This window comes from Pinus tabuliformis, chromosome 3_1, assembly GCF_031772625.1.
Source record: "Pinus tabuliformis cultivar Carrire ecotype Pingquan chromosome 3_1, CPIR1, whole genome shotgun sequence".
In the NCBI taxonomy this organism is placed as follows: Eukaryota; Viridiplantae; Streptophyta; class Pinopsida; order Pinales; family Pinaceae; genus Pinus; species Pinus tabuliformis.
This window is the reverse complement of record NC_142301.1, coordinates 414,881,184-414,894,781: the sequence shown is the minus strand read 5'-3', so window position 1 is coordinate 414,894,781 and position 13,598 is coordinate 414,881,184. Positions and strand designations below refer to the sequence as shown.

At 40.9% G+C, this 13,598-nt stretch overlaps 1 protein-coding gene across 1 annotated transcript; it reads left to right on the top strand.

Moving 5' to 3' along the window:
* Nucleotides 1–10,985: 10,985 nt before the first annotated feature.
* LOC149187494 (F-box/kelch-repeat protein At2g44130-like) lies at nt 10,986–11,624 on the top strand. Its single transcript, XM_089409684.1, has one exon. The coding sequence runs from the start codon at nt 10,986–10,988 to the stop codon at nt 11,622–11,624; it is 639 nt and encodes a 212-aa protein (XP_089265810.1).
* Nucleotides 11,625–13,598: the final 1,974 nt, after the last annotated feature.

Below are 13,598 nucleotides of genomic sequence, written 5' to 3'. Positions count from 1 at the left end.
AGTTTGTCGCTATTGGTTTTAACGAGTTTAATGACAAAGACAACTCGATCCTTTTTCAATTTTAGAGAGTCTGAAAAGGGACGGAAAGGAAACTCCAGTAATCCTTTTTCGTCATATAATCCCTTAAGTCCGAAAAAGTATAAAATAATACAAAAGGGATGATTTTTTGATAGTTTTAACGAGCCGAACAAGACAAGCGCTTGATATTTTTGTGTAATAATTCCTCAGGTCCAAAAAGATTAAAATCTAGAGGAGGGATAGCACTTCTGATAGCTTTAACGAGTTGGAGAGGCCAATTTCTCGGCAATCTTTTCATATTTTACGAGTCAGATGAAAAGAGCTTAAAGGAGACTCGTTTTTTGAGGAACGAGTGATATTTTCGGGTAGCTGCTGATTCCAGGTAAGGTTTGGAATTTTCCAATCATGGCAGTGTCACAAGGATGGCTAACAGAATCACTCGTCGCAATTGTTCCTCAAAAAGGTAAACAATCAAATGGAGGCGTATGATCGGCTAAAACAGAGTGGAGGTGATGGTAAGAACACGACTAGGGCTCAAAAGCTGATGATAATGCATTCGCAATGGTTATTTACCAGAGGTTGGTTCATTTTTTAATGAGCTTAAACTCTGGGGGGAACATTTGCTCATTGCTTAGGTTTAATTTTTAACGAGCTTGAACTTCGCATAAAAACTGCTCGTGCCAGTCGTATAATAAGGATGTCTCATCGATAGGTTCAATTTTTAGGGAGCTTGCACCATTCGAAACTTTGCTCCGGATCCTTTTATTATGCAAGCTAGGAACGACCAACTACTATCCTAGGGGTTAATTAACTACTAAGGTTAGATAGGAAAACTCTTCCTTTAATTTGTTGGTGCCATTTGGCCCCTGCAAAGGTGAATGGTCGATCTGAACAATCACCTAACTTAAGCAGTTGAAGTTAGCAGAAACTATAAAGTTAGCGTTACGCTGGTCGCTTTTCACTTGCATGCAAAAAGGTTTGCATGCCCCCAGGTATAGTGAAATAGAGTTTCCAAGTTACCCTTCAATTTGTAGACAAAACATTTGTTCTATCGGGAAAGGCCTACCTTCTAACGGAGGTATCTTATTCCAGTCCAACCCCATTTTCCTAAACGGATGGGCATGTCAGACTAGTCATATTCCTACGCGGAAACCTACCCTATACCTGAAGTTTCACTGCCGAAGCAGACTAGGGTGCATGCCCCTTGGGTTCCAGTCATGGCCATCGAATTACTCGCGTTCTTTAGGTGGACAGACTGGAGATTGATGAGACATTTCTTGCGTGAAAAGACCAGTTAGGGATGGCATTTGACTATTAGCTATGTGTGATCCAGGGAATGAAAGCTGGTCTAAGAGCTGGACCACTCGACCTTCATGCGGAAAACACATTACTCGAAAGAGTGAGGAGACAATGGATCCCATGCTATAAATATAGTCGCGCCCAAGGAGCAGATTATAATCTAAAGGTCCTTGGACTACCATTATGTTCAGATACACAGTTTTCCCTCTCAAAGTTATAGGAAAACTTGGAAGGATCCCTAACGGTCGACTGGTTCCTTTGTCAAAGCCTGTTAGATTTCGCATCTTAGACATAAGCGATGGCGAACCAAGTGCTTTCCAAGAAGTTGAGGAAAGGATACTCACAGAAGCCCCTTCATATATGATGGTACCGACCATGACCATTCTGTAAGCTTGTACAATGATTCAGAATGGTACATTAGACGGTAGACGGGGTCTGCCTAGTAGATTCCAGTCGAAGGAAACAACTAGGTTGCTTGGACGTGGGACCGAATAAAAGGCCGGATATGACCTTGATGAACTTCCTTCCTGCAGTAAAGGAATGGGTAGATTGCCCCCATGTTCATCGGAGTCTGTGTTTACGAAAAGAATTTGAACGGTGTTGTTCTCATTCTCTTCGGTGACTGTATCATTTGAAGAAGGAACTTCCGAAGACAAGACCGGGTCGACTGCCACCTCAACATTTTGACTTTCGTCTGGTATGGATTCAAAGGGTTTATCTTCAATGATATATGCTTCGACTGACCACAAAGTTGTGTTAGTCGAATTTTCAACTAGCGATAGACTCGGCAAGAGTTTCTTGTACCCAGGAGGAAGCCATAGCGGTGAAGCAGGACGGTTATCTAAGAATCTTTTAGCTTCATCCGGGAAGGGAAAACGGTGGATGACATGATTTTCTTCACACAGTTTGAAAGGAAATTTACATTTTCCTTTTTGTCCAGAGACTTCGTTTTCACTAGTTGATGGTGTACTCTCAACATGATTCTCAAAGGTTGATGACACCAGATTGTGCAAATGAGGAGACCAGTCCCTTAAGGTCCGAGGGATGCAAGGACAATCTCGATGATAGTCGTCCCCTTTGCAAATGATGCATGTGGATTTGGGTTTGGATGGTGCAGTGTGTGGATTTTCGCCAGATGATGCACGGTTGCCCCTTTTTGATTTTGGCTCCTTCTTCTTTTTCTCCTTCCCTTTCTTGTTCTTATTAGTTACTTGGTTTTTAGCTTTACCAACTTCACCAAGCGAAGAGGAAGGAGGGGAGGGAGAAACAAGTGAAGGAGAAAGTTGGGGGGTAACTTTAGTATCATCTAGTTGCTGACTTGATTGCTTAGGAATCGTGGAGGTTTGAACGACAGAGGTTGAGAAGAGCCATATTGGCAGGCCGATTTTCAGTCCTGGGAGGGAAAATGTGGCCATATGAGGTGCACCAACATTTCCCCAAGGGGAGAAAGGACTAGGATTTCCCTAAAGGGGAAATCCTTGGTTGGTGGACTCCATTTTTCTCAACCTAATACCAACGAGGGAACAGTGACGTTATTCCAATTAAAATAAAATTTAGACGCTTTGACACAACTTGCTTTTTCAATTTTTAAGAGTCTAGAAAAAGCTAAAGATGACTCTAGTCGTCTTCGATTTTTAATGAGCTGGAAGTGACAAGTGCTTAGATGGACCTTTTCCTTTAAGGAGTCTGAAAAGGAACGAAAGAGACTACTCTGGAAATCTAGACAGAGGGATTACCAAACCAATCGCAAAACTGCAGAAATATTTTTACGGTACGGTAGTCAATCTTCCTGAATGCTGTGTTTAGTGCATTGCGATCGATAGGACGACAGACACGGCTTCCTAAGGATAAAGGATATAGCCTATTGTGGTCTCCTAATATATACACGACAGTACGTGGGAGCACAAGTTCGTACTAGCACTTGTCGTCTCAAAGAGGAGGAATCACCCAACCTATGATGAAAGCGATAGTTACCAGGCTTTACGACGCTAGGATACGTCTCTAGCCTAGACTTCTAAATGTTGTGCGTTAGGTTCCAAAGCATTTTTATGTTCATTGAATTTATTTTACAGTTGATCTTTCTTAAGAAGTTTGTCTTTCAGGTTCACTGCGTGATGTAGATATACAATTCCTAAAATGCAATCTAAGATGATAAACAATCATGTAATCTTCTTTTTGCAATGAAAATCCTAGCTACTAAGGAAAGAGAAGTGGGATTCTTTCAACATAGAGCAGAGAGAACACACTAGATGCACTGTCCTAAATCAAAATCAACAAGCAGTCTAAATGAAAATGCGCATGCATGTATTTGTTTTCGCTTTCTTAATGTGTGAATGACAAAAAGAATGCTAAGTACAAATCTGAATCGTTTTGAGCGACAGTACTAACGATTTTCTTTTCAAAAGACGAAAGGAAGATAATGACGACACTTTACGATTTTGAATTGAAAACTACTTTTGACACTTGAAAAAATACTAATTCAAATCAAATACAAGAGTAATAGTGTAATCAACCATCAAGAATAGTAGGATTCTTTTCTTTGACTGAAAATGACACTTGCAACACTTCCAAATCAAAAGACGACAGTTTGATTACGCTACTTCTTTGTAAAGGAGAACCGTAAATGGCAAACAATACATAAAAACGTTTACAGATTTTGTACTATGGAGGCTGAATCATGCAAAGGAAGGGAGTTTCCACAGTGGTATATTGATCATAGACAACAAAACTCCTGAATAAAGCTGAAGAGAGTGAGCAAAAAACTAAAATCTATAAGTAAAAGAGGTCTTATCTAATCATCGCACCTGTAACACAGGGAAAGAGCGATGCATCGCCCCTACTGCACACAGGAGGTGCGATGCATCCATATTGCCAAGAGGAGAGGGTGCGATGGTCCAGGGACGAGACTTCAACTTGGTTCTTGGTCACAGTTTGCAACTTAGTTTAGGGATTTAGGCTGAGCTGATGATAGTCAGTAAATGCAAATCACAGGGGCTGATCTAATGAGGCTACTTGAACCACCACCAGGGCAATTAGGATGTTTGCAAATCAATTGTTGAGTTTATAAATAAAACCCAGAGATAGAATGAAGTAGCATTGATCTACTTTGCACTAGTAAATGCAGTTCAAAGGCTAGCTGGCTTGACTTCAGGCTCCGTCTGTCGTTTATAAAGCAAAAAAATATAGACAAGCAAACAAGCTATTCGCTCCCCAGTAGAGTCGCCATTTTGTTATTGGGAAATCTAGTGTCTATGCAAAGCTGCTAGTCCCACTAAGACGGGTAGCTATCTTAGAAACAAACAGATTAAAGTTACTTTCATTTTCCTTTACGAGAAGTAGATAGGGGAGGAGCAAAGAGTACCAACCTCGATCTTTCGCTTGGTTCCTTGCTTGTTCCTTCTCTTCTCCGACAGATCTTTGCCGCTCTTTCCTTGACCACTCCGCTTCAAAGAGTAACTGTAAAGTCAAAGCAACAGAATACCTTCAAAGTGTAGAGATCTACAATCATAAACAATATAGGACTAGATATATATTGACCACACAAATGCATATATCATCAAACATACAAGAATGTGGAGGAAATCTTGAATAGCTTTATTGATGTAAAGATTAGAAGAGAGGATTACAACCCATTGATCTGACCCAACGTCATCCTCCCAGCATGAAAGCCCTTCTTCACCTCATGAAAAGCTTAGATCACCCAACACTATGATGTTCCACCAGGAAACCAACAACACTTCCTTACAAGATACAAAATTTCAGCCTTTGGATCTCTAGGATGAGGGATCCATATATAGATGATTGCAAGGGGGTGAGTCAGCTTCTAGGATTTTGATTAGTGTCTTCTCTCTGATAGTTCTTGATTCCACTTGGAGATTGATGATCTCTTACTCATCCCTGGGCGAATTCAGAGAGGCAAGTGTCACAGGAGAAGTTTCTGGAAGATTCCATGATCATCCACCTTGAAAACTGTCTTTTCCATTTGTTTACTCTCGCCCATCGCACCCTACAAAAGGGGTTTCTAGTATGCATCGCACTTTTTACACTGAGCAGGTGAGATGCATCACACCCTTAGCACTAGGCAATCTGTATGGTCTAGTTTTGACCAGTTTTGAGCAGTTTTCTGTGGAGAACTTCTGGGAGATGATGTAATCAGCTGACCTTGTTCCTTTAGGGCATGAAACAACACTTTTAGGGACTTAGAAGCCCTTGGTTTATGGACATATGTGATTGCGGTTGCAGTGCCTAAATATTTCTATAACAATTGTGCAGGCCTGCTGGCAATGGAAGCATTACATTTTGGGGAAGGAAACAGTCATCCACACGGACCATCGACCCCTGCAGTTCATACAGACCCAAAGGAAATTGCAGAATGATCGCCATGAGAATTGGTCCACATACCCTCAACAGTTCCATTTGAATATCAATTATAAGAAGGGTAGCACCAATAATGTTGCATATTGCCTCAGTCGACCACTGATCATGGCATTAACCACAGTGCTCAACTCTTGTGGGCACGAGATTTCTAATTCGCCACTTCTCTACAAAAGCAACCCAGAATTTGGCCACACATACTAGACACTCTTGGAGGGTCAACATGCTCCAGATTTTCACCTCCAGGATGCCTTGTTATGCCAACTAGGTCACCTTTGTGTTCCTTCAAGTGAGTGTGCCAAGATGATTTTGGAAGCACACTAGAGTTGGGTTGCTGGGCATTTCAGGGTCGAGAAAACGTTGGTAGTACTGCAAAAGTATTTCTATTGGCCAAATCTTCAACAAGATGTCGGGAAGTACATCAGATCATGCACTGCCTGCGCCATTGCCAAACCGACCATCAAGAAACAAGGCCTCTATACCCCACTTCCTGCCCCTAGTCTACCTTGGGAATCTATCTCCATGGATTACATGTCCAGCCTTCCGTCCAATAAGCATGGAAATGACTGTGTTTTTGTGGTCATCGACAGATTCTTGAAGCTGGCCATTATGGCGGCTTGCAAGAAGAATATCATGACAGATGCCACTGCTAAAATCTTCTTTGAAAGAGTGTGGGTACACTTTGGGATCCCATAGTCTATCATCTCAGATCGGGACAGTAGGTTCCTTAGTACATTTTGGTCTAGTCTCCGGTCGATGCCGGACACCAAACTCACTAAGTCCACAGCCTTCCATCCTAAAACTGATGGCCAGACAGAGGTTGTCAACAGGATGATCATACACATTATGCGCATGTACAACTCAATGCATCCAAGCACATGGGACAGAGCCTCCCCTATGTTCAACACAACTACAACCGGGCTCTCCACCGCTCGACTGGCCACAACCCTTTTCAGGTGGCTTGGGATTCCAACCATTGTCTCCCATTGATGTGGCCATGCCATTTGCAGCTACTCACGCAGATTCAATTCATGTCCAGTCTGAAACAGATAAGGCAAACAACTTCATTCAGCACATCCAACATATTCACTAGTAGGTCCATGACATTCTGGAGAAATCAAATTCCAAGTATAAGTAGCGACATGATCAACATCGGGTGCCACACAAGTTTCAGGTGGGTGAAAATGTTTGGTTGCATTTGCAAAAGGAACGCCTTGCTGGAGCATATTGGAAACTCAGACCACTCCGATATGGTCCTTACACCATTACCAAGGTTGTGGGAGACAATGCATTTGGGCTCAACATTCTCCCATTCCTTGGCCTGCACCTAGTGTTCAATGTGGACCGCCTTTGGCCATACTTTCCACCTTTACTAGACACATCCGATATTGCAGAACAATTCACACCCACAGAGTTAAATCTAGATTGCATGGAACAAGCTGAAACTGATCGGATCATGGACACACAGATCAAGCACACTCACCAACGGAATATCCAATTGTATCGAGTTGTTAAAGCAGGTCAACTCCTACACTAGGGCAAGTGGCTCACTAGGGACCAAGTTTAGCAGAAGTTTCCTCATCTCATTGAGGAACTCAACCAATGGGGACTATTGCTTCCTAAGGTGGGAGGAATGGTCCAGGTGGATATTGATGTTCACCGACCAAGTCCACTTGGACCCCCACCATTGTTTCTTTCAACTTTTCAGTTTCCTTAATTGTAGCACAATTTACAATTTTTAGCAGTTTTTCAGGTCCTGAACTTCCGGAGCCGTTTTGAGCTCCTAAATGACATTTTTTGGGAAAACTGGGAGCAACATGGGTCCATGGACCGATGTTGCTCTTCCCAAAGTTCTAGTTCTCGGACAGATATTTCTAATGAGGTATTATGTGCGTCAAACGGAGATCGTATGCCAAAGTTATGACCTCGGGAAGTTGATGTACCAATTTACCCAAATAGGACCCATAGTTTGGCGTTTCATCTTCTAGGGTTAAGTTTTTGGATGTTTGGGGTTTTCCATTGTTTCTCAACAATAAATATGCCTTTGAGCCTCATTGTAACACAGTTCAGAAGAATGTAGCCACCACATCTCTTCTTAGAGATAATCTACCATCGCCCTAGCTGGTTTATTTCCATTTCTGTTTATAAGCATATTTCAGTATTTTACATTAATGAAATGAAGTATTATTTTTGTTGCATCTCTATGTTTATGGTTATCTTTCTAGTTTGTTGCGTTCCTGTTTAAATTCAGATCAACTGCATCTACAAGATAACCACGCGAGAGCAAGACTGGGTAAATATCACCGCGGATGGACGAATCTCATGGGAGCGCGGAAGCTCCTATACATCGGATTCAGATGAAGAGATGGAGCGATGGCAGAACCAATTACATGAGGTAACCACGCTGAACTGCAACATGATGATGAGATTGTTGCACTACGTATCAACGAAAGTGAGGGATCTTCCTACTTATGATGGGTTAATTGAGGTAGATGTTTTCTTGAATAGATTTGAAAGGGAGTTGCTAGAACAACAATGTTTGGAGGCATTGAAATGGGTACTACGTGCTATGCCCATGATGTGGTTGTTGGCATTATGAACATAGGCTTGGCGCTATGTCACAAGTGTTATCCTTGATGGAAATTCGCTCATATGACAGATCACAGTTCAGGATCACAGAATGAAAGAAAAAGAGGTATACACAGGTTCCCCTTGACCAAATTACGTCTACACGTGGGATTGCAGACCAAAAGGCACGTATGCGTATACACGCACTTTCACGCAAGGAAAAGCACGTACATGTTCGAAAACGTGGTTTTGGTCCATGGTATTTTTATTCAAGGTATTGATCCAAGGTATCTTGACCGAAGTATTGAACCCAGGTATTTGGTCCAAGGTATTGCTTCTAAGTGGTTTTGGACCATGGTATTGAGTAAGGCCTAAGACTATAAAAGGAGGAGGAGATCATTAGGCAAAGGCACTCAAGAATTGAATATCTAATGAAGAGCAAGATCTAGAATACTGGTGATTGGGTTATGATGCATAGCTGGATCTGAATCAAGGAGGAACCTGAGCGCTAGAAGAAGGATAAGTTCTATTGATGGGTCAAGATCTTAAGGCTTGAAGAGAAGTATCTTTGTGTGATTTTGATCTTTTATATTTGGTGCATGTATTGATCTATAAATCTGATGATCTGGGTATAACTGATGTCTGAATAGTTGAAAAGGGTAAATCATCTTTTACAGATCTGTATGCAGGTTCAGTATAGCAAAGGCGTGTATACACACTGGTTCAGTAATTCAAAACAGCGTATACGTAGGTTTGCATTCATATAGCGGCACATGCACACAAGTTATACATATTGAAGTAGCGTACATCTCATAAAATATGTTTTAGCTACTTCTGTTTACTGTTGCAGTGTTCTAGGTTCTGGTACTATTACTGTATTCTGGTTACAACATTCAAAGAAGTGGTTGTTTGATTGAGTTTTGGTTAATGCAAGGGAGATTGATTGATGCAGATATATTTTGATATTTGATTGATGCTATTGATGGATCGAGTCTGAAAATTTATGAAACACGGTCCTTGGAAGAAAAGAGAAGGTTGTAGCCTTCTGTAGGTCAGAACCTATGTACTAGTACATCAACTAGTACAAGAGCTAAAGGGGGTTGTAGCTCCCTTCCATGAGAAGTTGGAGAACGAGAGAAGGCTGTAGCCTTATGCAGGTAGAAGCATGCGTACTGGTATAAGACTGCACCAATACAAAAATATTGTAAAAACAAGTTTCTTATTAAAAGAATATAGAGACGAATTGCAGCCAGAGGTTTTCACCCACATTAGATTTCCACCATATATATCGTGTTCTTGTGTGTGATTGTCTGATCTATTTTTACTGTACCTGTTACTGCTTATATGGTTCTGATACACAAATTAAAGATCAACTGACTAAATTATAAGTTTACAAGGTGTACACTGGTTGTTCTAAACATATTTGCGTATATACGCAAGTTGCATTAACCGAAGTTGTGTATATAAATCTGTTTATGGAAATGAAATATTATTAAATTGATAATACTGATTCACCCCCCTCTTAGTATTATTTCCAACAATTGGTATCAGAGTAGGTCCTTCAAAAGAAGCTTGATCGCTTGAAGGGAGATCTATCATCATGAGCAACTACGAAAAAGAGGCGTCCATGAGGCCACCAATCTTTGATGGGAGCAACTTTGTCTATTGGAAGGTAAGAACCATAGGCTATCTTCAATCTCTTGGAATAGAAGTTTGGAATATCGTGGAAGGAGGATACACATTTCCATCAGCAACTCCTACAGATACGACAGGTAAAAAGCAATATTAAACAAATGCAAAGGTTGTCAATACTCTATTGGGGAGTCTATCACAATCAGAATTCATCAAGGTTATGCAATTCGAAACCGCCAAAGAAATATGGGACAAGATCATTCTAAGTTATGAAGGAGACAATCAGATAAAACGTGCAAAACTACAATATCTTAGAATTCAATATGAAACTCTCAGAATATACAATGATGAAAGTGTAGCTAATTATTTCTTACATAACCAACATGTTTTTATAAGTTTGTATGTACAAGATGCTCTAGTTTTAAGACGAGGTCTTAACAACATCATGACTATGGAACACAAGAAAGCTACAAGTAGAAAAATTTTGGTCTAGATAGTCCTTATTTAATTTAATGCATTAAATTCCTAACTTCAAAAATAAATAAATAAAGTTATTGTTTAACTAGGTTTTATGATTTTTCTAGTTTTAACAATGTGAAATGTATTATGAACTAAGTGTTTTTATGCCTAACCATATGTAATTAATTTTATGTTATCTTAAATCACATAGTATTTATTATGAGTGAGGAAATGTAAATGAATGTTTATTAGATAACATCTTTAATGCTTTTATTATTGTTATATTTTCCTTACGAGGTTAGTTTACCTTCGACATTTACATTAATTACAACCGTATATTAGAAAATGAAAAACATCTTTATGTTTTAGTTAGCATAAAGATGTTACGGGGGTGGGGTGATAGATCTGAGTTAGGCGCATATTGGTGTTATGGCAATTGCTTTCAGTGCCCTAGGTATGGATGGCGAAAGAGAAAAATGGTAACGAATAATGTCGGCCAATACTTCACACAACGACCAACTTTATAGTTTATCAATAAAATCAAAATAGTTCGATATACACATAAGAGAAGGTTTCCTTGAAGCAAGGGTAGCACTCATCTGTAATTGTCATCCATCCCCGCAGCTTTGCCGGTAATGGAGGATTTTCCAAATATTCCTGCTGATGTCCAACGACAGGTGTTGTTGCGCGTTCCTTACATATTACACGATGAGTTGAAGGATGTGTGCAGAAGCTGGAAGGAAATGATGCGCAGTGCGCAGTTTTATGAGGACAGAAAGACCTGTGGCACGACCCAACATTTGATATGTCTATTTCACTCAACTGTTGGTCACTATTATAATGCACCAATTTTATACGACCCTCGTGAGGGCACCTGTGAAACGATAGCCATTATTCTTCGGCAAGGATACCCGAACCCTTTACGCTTTGTATATAGGTGGCAGTTCGTTTCTGTGAATGGGAAGCTTGTCGCATTTGGAGAATGTTTTGACGAATTGGAGAGGCCGAGTCGCTTGAAGGTTCTTGTCATCATTTATGATTTTGTGTCCAAAGAATGGCGCCGCGGAGCTGACATGTCCACGGGTCGAACCATGTTCGCGTGTGCAGCTTCTTCTTCGAAAGGGCTTATCTACGTGGCTGGTGGCCAAGATGAGCACGGGAACTCTCTGGCGACTGCGGAAGCATACGATGTGGGAGAAGACAGATGGGAAATATTGCCTCCCATGACCCAAAACCGGCACAGCTCTGTGGGTGTTTACATAGAGGATTGGTAGCGTTAACCCCAAATATGGATGGTACGATGGACCAATGGTAGTATGACCGGTGAACGGAATAACCCAACCCGACTCAATCATGGTGATGGAGTGAAAGTGTCATTCTCAAGAGCGACTCGCTACGAATAAAGTTTCTTCAAGTTTTCTTCCCAATTTTCCCCAGTCATTGCTGACTAGTACCTCTTTATTTTTATCAAGCTTGAGGAGGATAACATATGCTTGTTCTATAATTTTCCCTTCGAGCAAACCCGTTGCTATGTTTTAACAAGCCTAGCGATAGTGAAACTCGTTCTTGTCTCTATGGACAAGTTTGTCGCTATTGGTTTTAACGAGTTTAATGACAAATACAACTCGGTCCTTTTTCAATTTTAGAGAGTCTGAAAAGGGACGGAAAGGAAACTCCAGTAATCCTTTTTCATCATATAATCCCTTAAGTCCGAAAAAGTATAAAATAATACGAAAGGGATGAATTTTCGATAGTTTTAACGAGCCGAACAAGACAAGCGCTCGATCTTTTTGTGTAATAATCCCTCAGGTCCAAAAAGATTAAAATCTAGAGGAGGGATAGCACTTCTGATAGCTTTAACGAGCTGGAGAGGCCAATTGCTCGGCAATCTTTTCATATTTTATGAGTCAGATGAAAAGAGCTTAAAGGAGACTCGTTTTTTGAGGAACGAGTGATATTTTCGGGTAGCTGCTGATTCCAGGTAAGGTTTGGAATTTTCAAATCATGGTAGTGTCACAAGGATGGCTAACAGAATCACTCATCGCAGTTGTTCCTCAAAAAGGTAAACAATCAAATGGAGGCGTATGATCGGCTAAATCAGAGTGGAGGTGATGGTAAGAACACAACTAGGGCTCAAAAGCTGATGATAATGCATTCGCAATGGTTATTTACCGGAGGTTGGTTCATTTTTTAATGAGCTTAAACTCTGGGGGAACATTTGCTCATTGCTTAGGTTTAATTTTTAACGAGCTTGAACTTCGCATAAAAACTGCTCGTGCCAGTCGTATAATAAGGATGTCTCATCGATAGGTTCAATTTTTAGGGAGCTTGCACCATTCGAAACTTTGCTCCGGATCCTTTTATTATGCAAGCTAGGAACGACCAAATACTATACTAGGGTTTAATTAACTACTAAGATTAGGTAGGAAAACTCTTCCTTTACTTTGCTGGCACCATTTGGCCCCTGCAAAGGTGAATGGTCGATCTGAACAATCACCTAACTTAAGCAGTTGAAGTTAGCAGAAACTATAAAGTTAGCGTTACGCTGGTCGCTTTTGACTTGCATGGAAAAAGGTTTGCATGCCCCCAGGTATAGTGAAATAGAGTTTCCAGGTTACCCTTCAATTTGTAGACAAAACATTTGTTTTATCGGGAAAGGCCTACCTTCTAACGGAGGTATCTTATTCCAGTCCAACCCCATTTTCCTAAACGGATGGGCGTGTCAAAATAGTCATATTCCTACGCGGAAACCTACCCTATACCTGAAGTTTCCCTGCCGAAGTAGACTAGGGTGCATGCCCCTTGGGTTTCAGTCATGGCCACCGAATTACTCACGTTCTTCAGGTGGAAAGACTGGAGATTGATGAGACATTCCTTACGTGAAAAGACCAGTTAGGGATGGAATTTGACTATTAACTATGTGTGAGCCGGGGAATGAAATCTGGTCTAAGAGCTGGACCATTCGGCCTTCATGCGGAAAACACATTACTCGAAAGAGTGAGGAGACAATGGCTCCCCTGCTATAAATATAGTCACGCCCAAGGAGCAGATTATAATCTAAAGGTCCTTGGACTACCATTATGTTCAGATACATAGTTTTCCCTCTCAAAGTTATTGGCAAACTTGGAAGGATCCCTAACGGTCGACTGGTTCCTTTGTCAAAGTATGTTAGATTTCGCATCTCAGACAGAAGCGATGGCGAACCAAGTGCTTTCCAAGAAGTTGAGGAAAGGATACTCACAGAAGCC

Bases quoted from the DNA above. Each gene is read 5' to 3' on its own strand.
- LOC149187494 (XM_089409684.1), top strand. From the start codon at position 10,986: ATGGAGGATTTTCCAAATATTCCTGCTGATGTCCAACGACAGGTGTTG.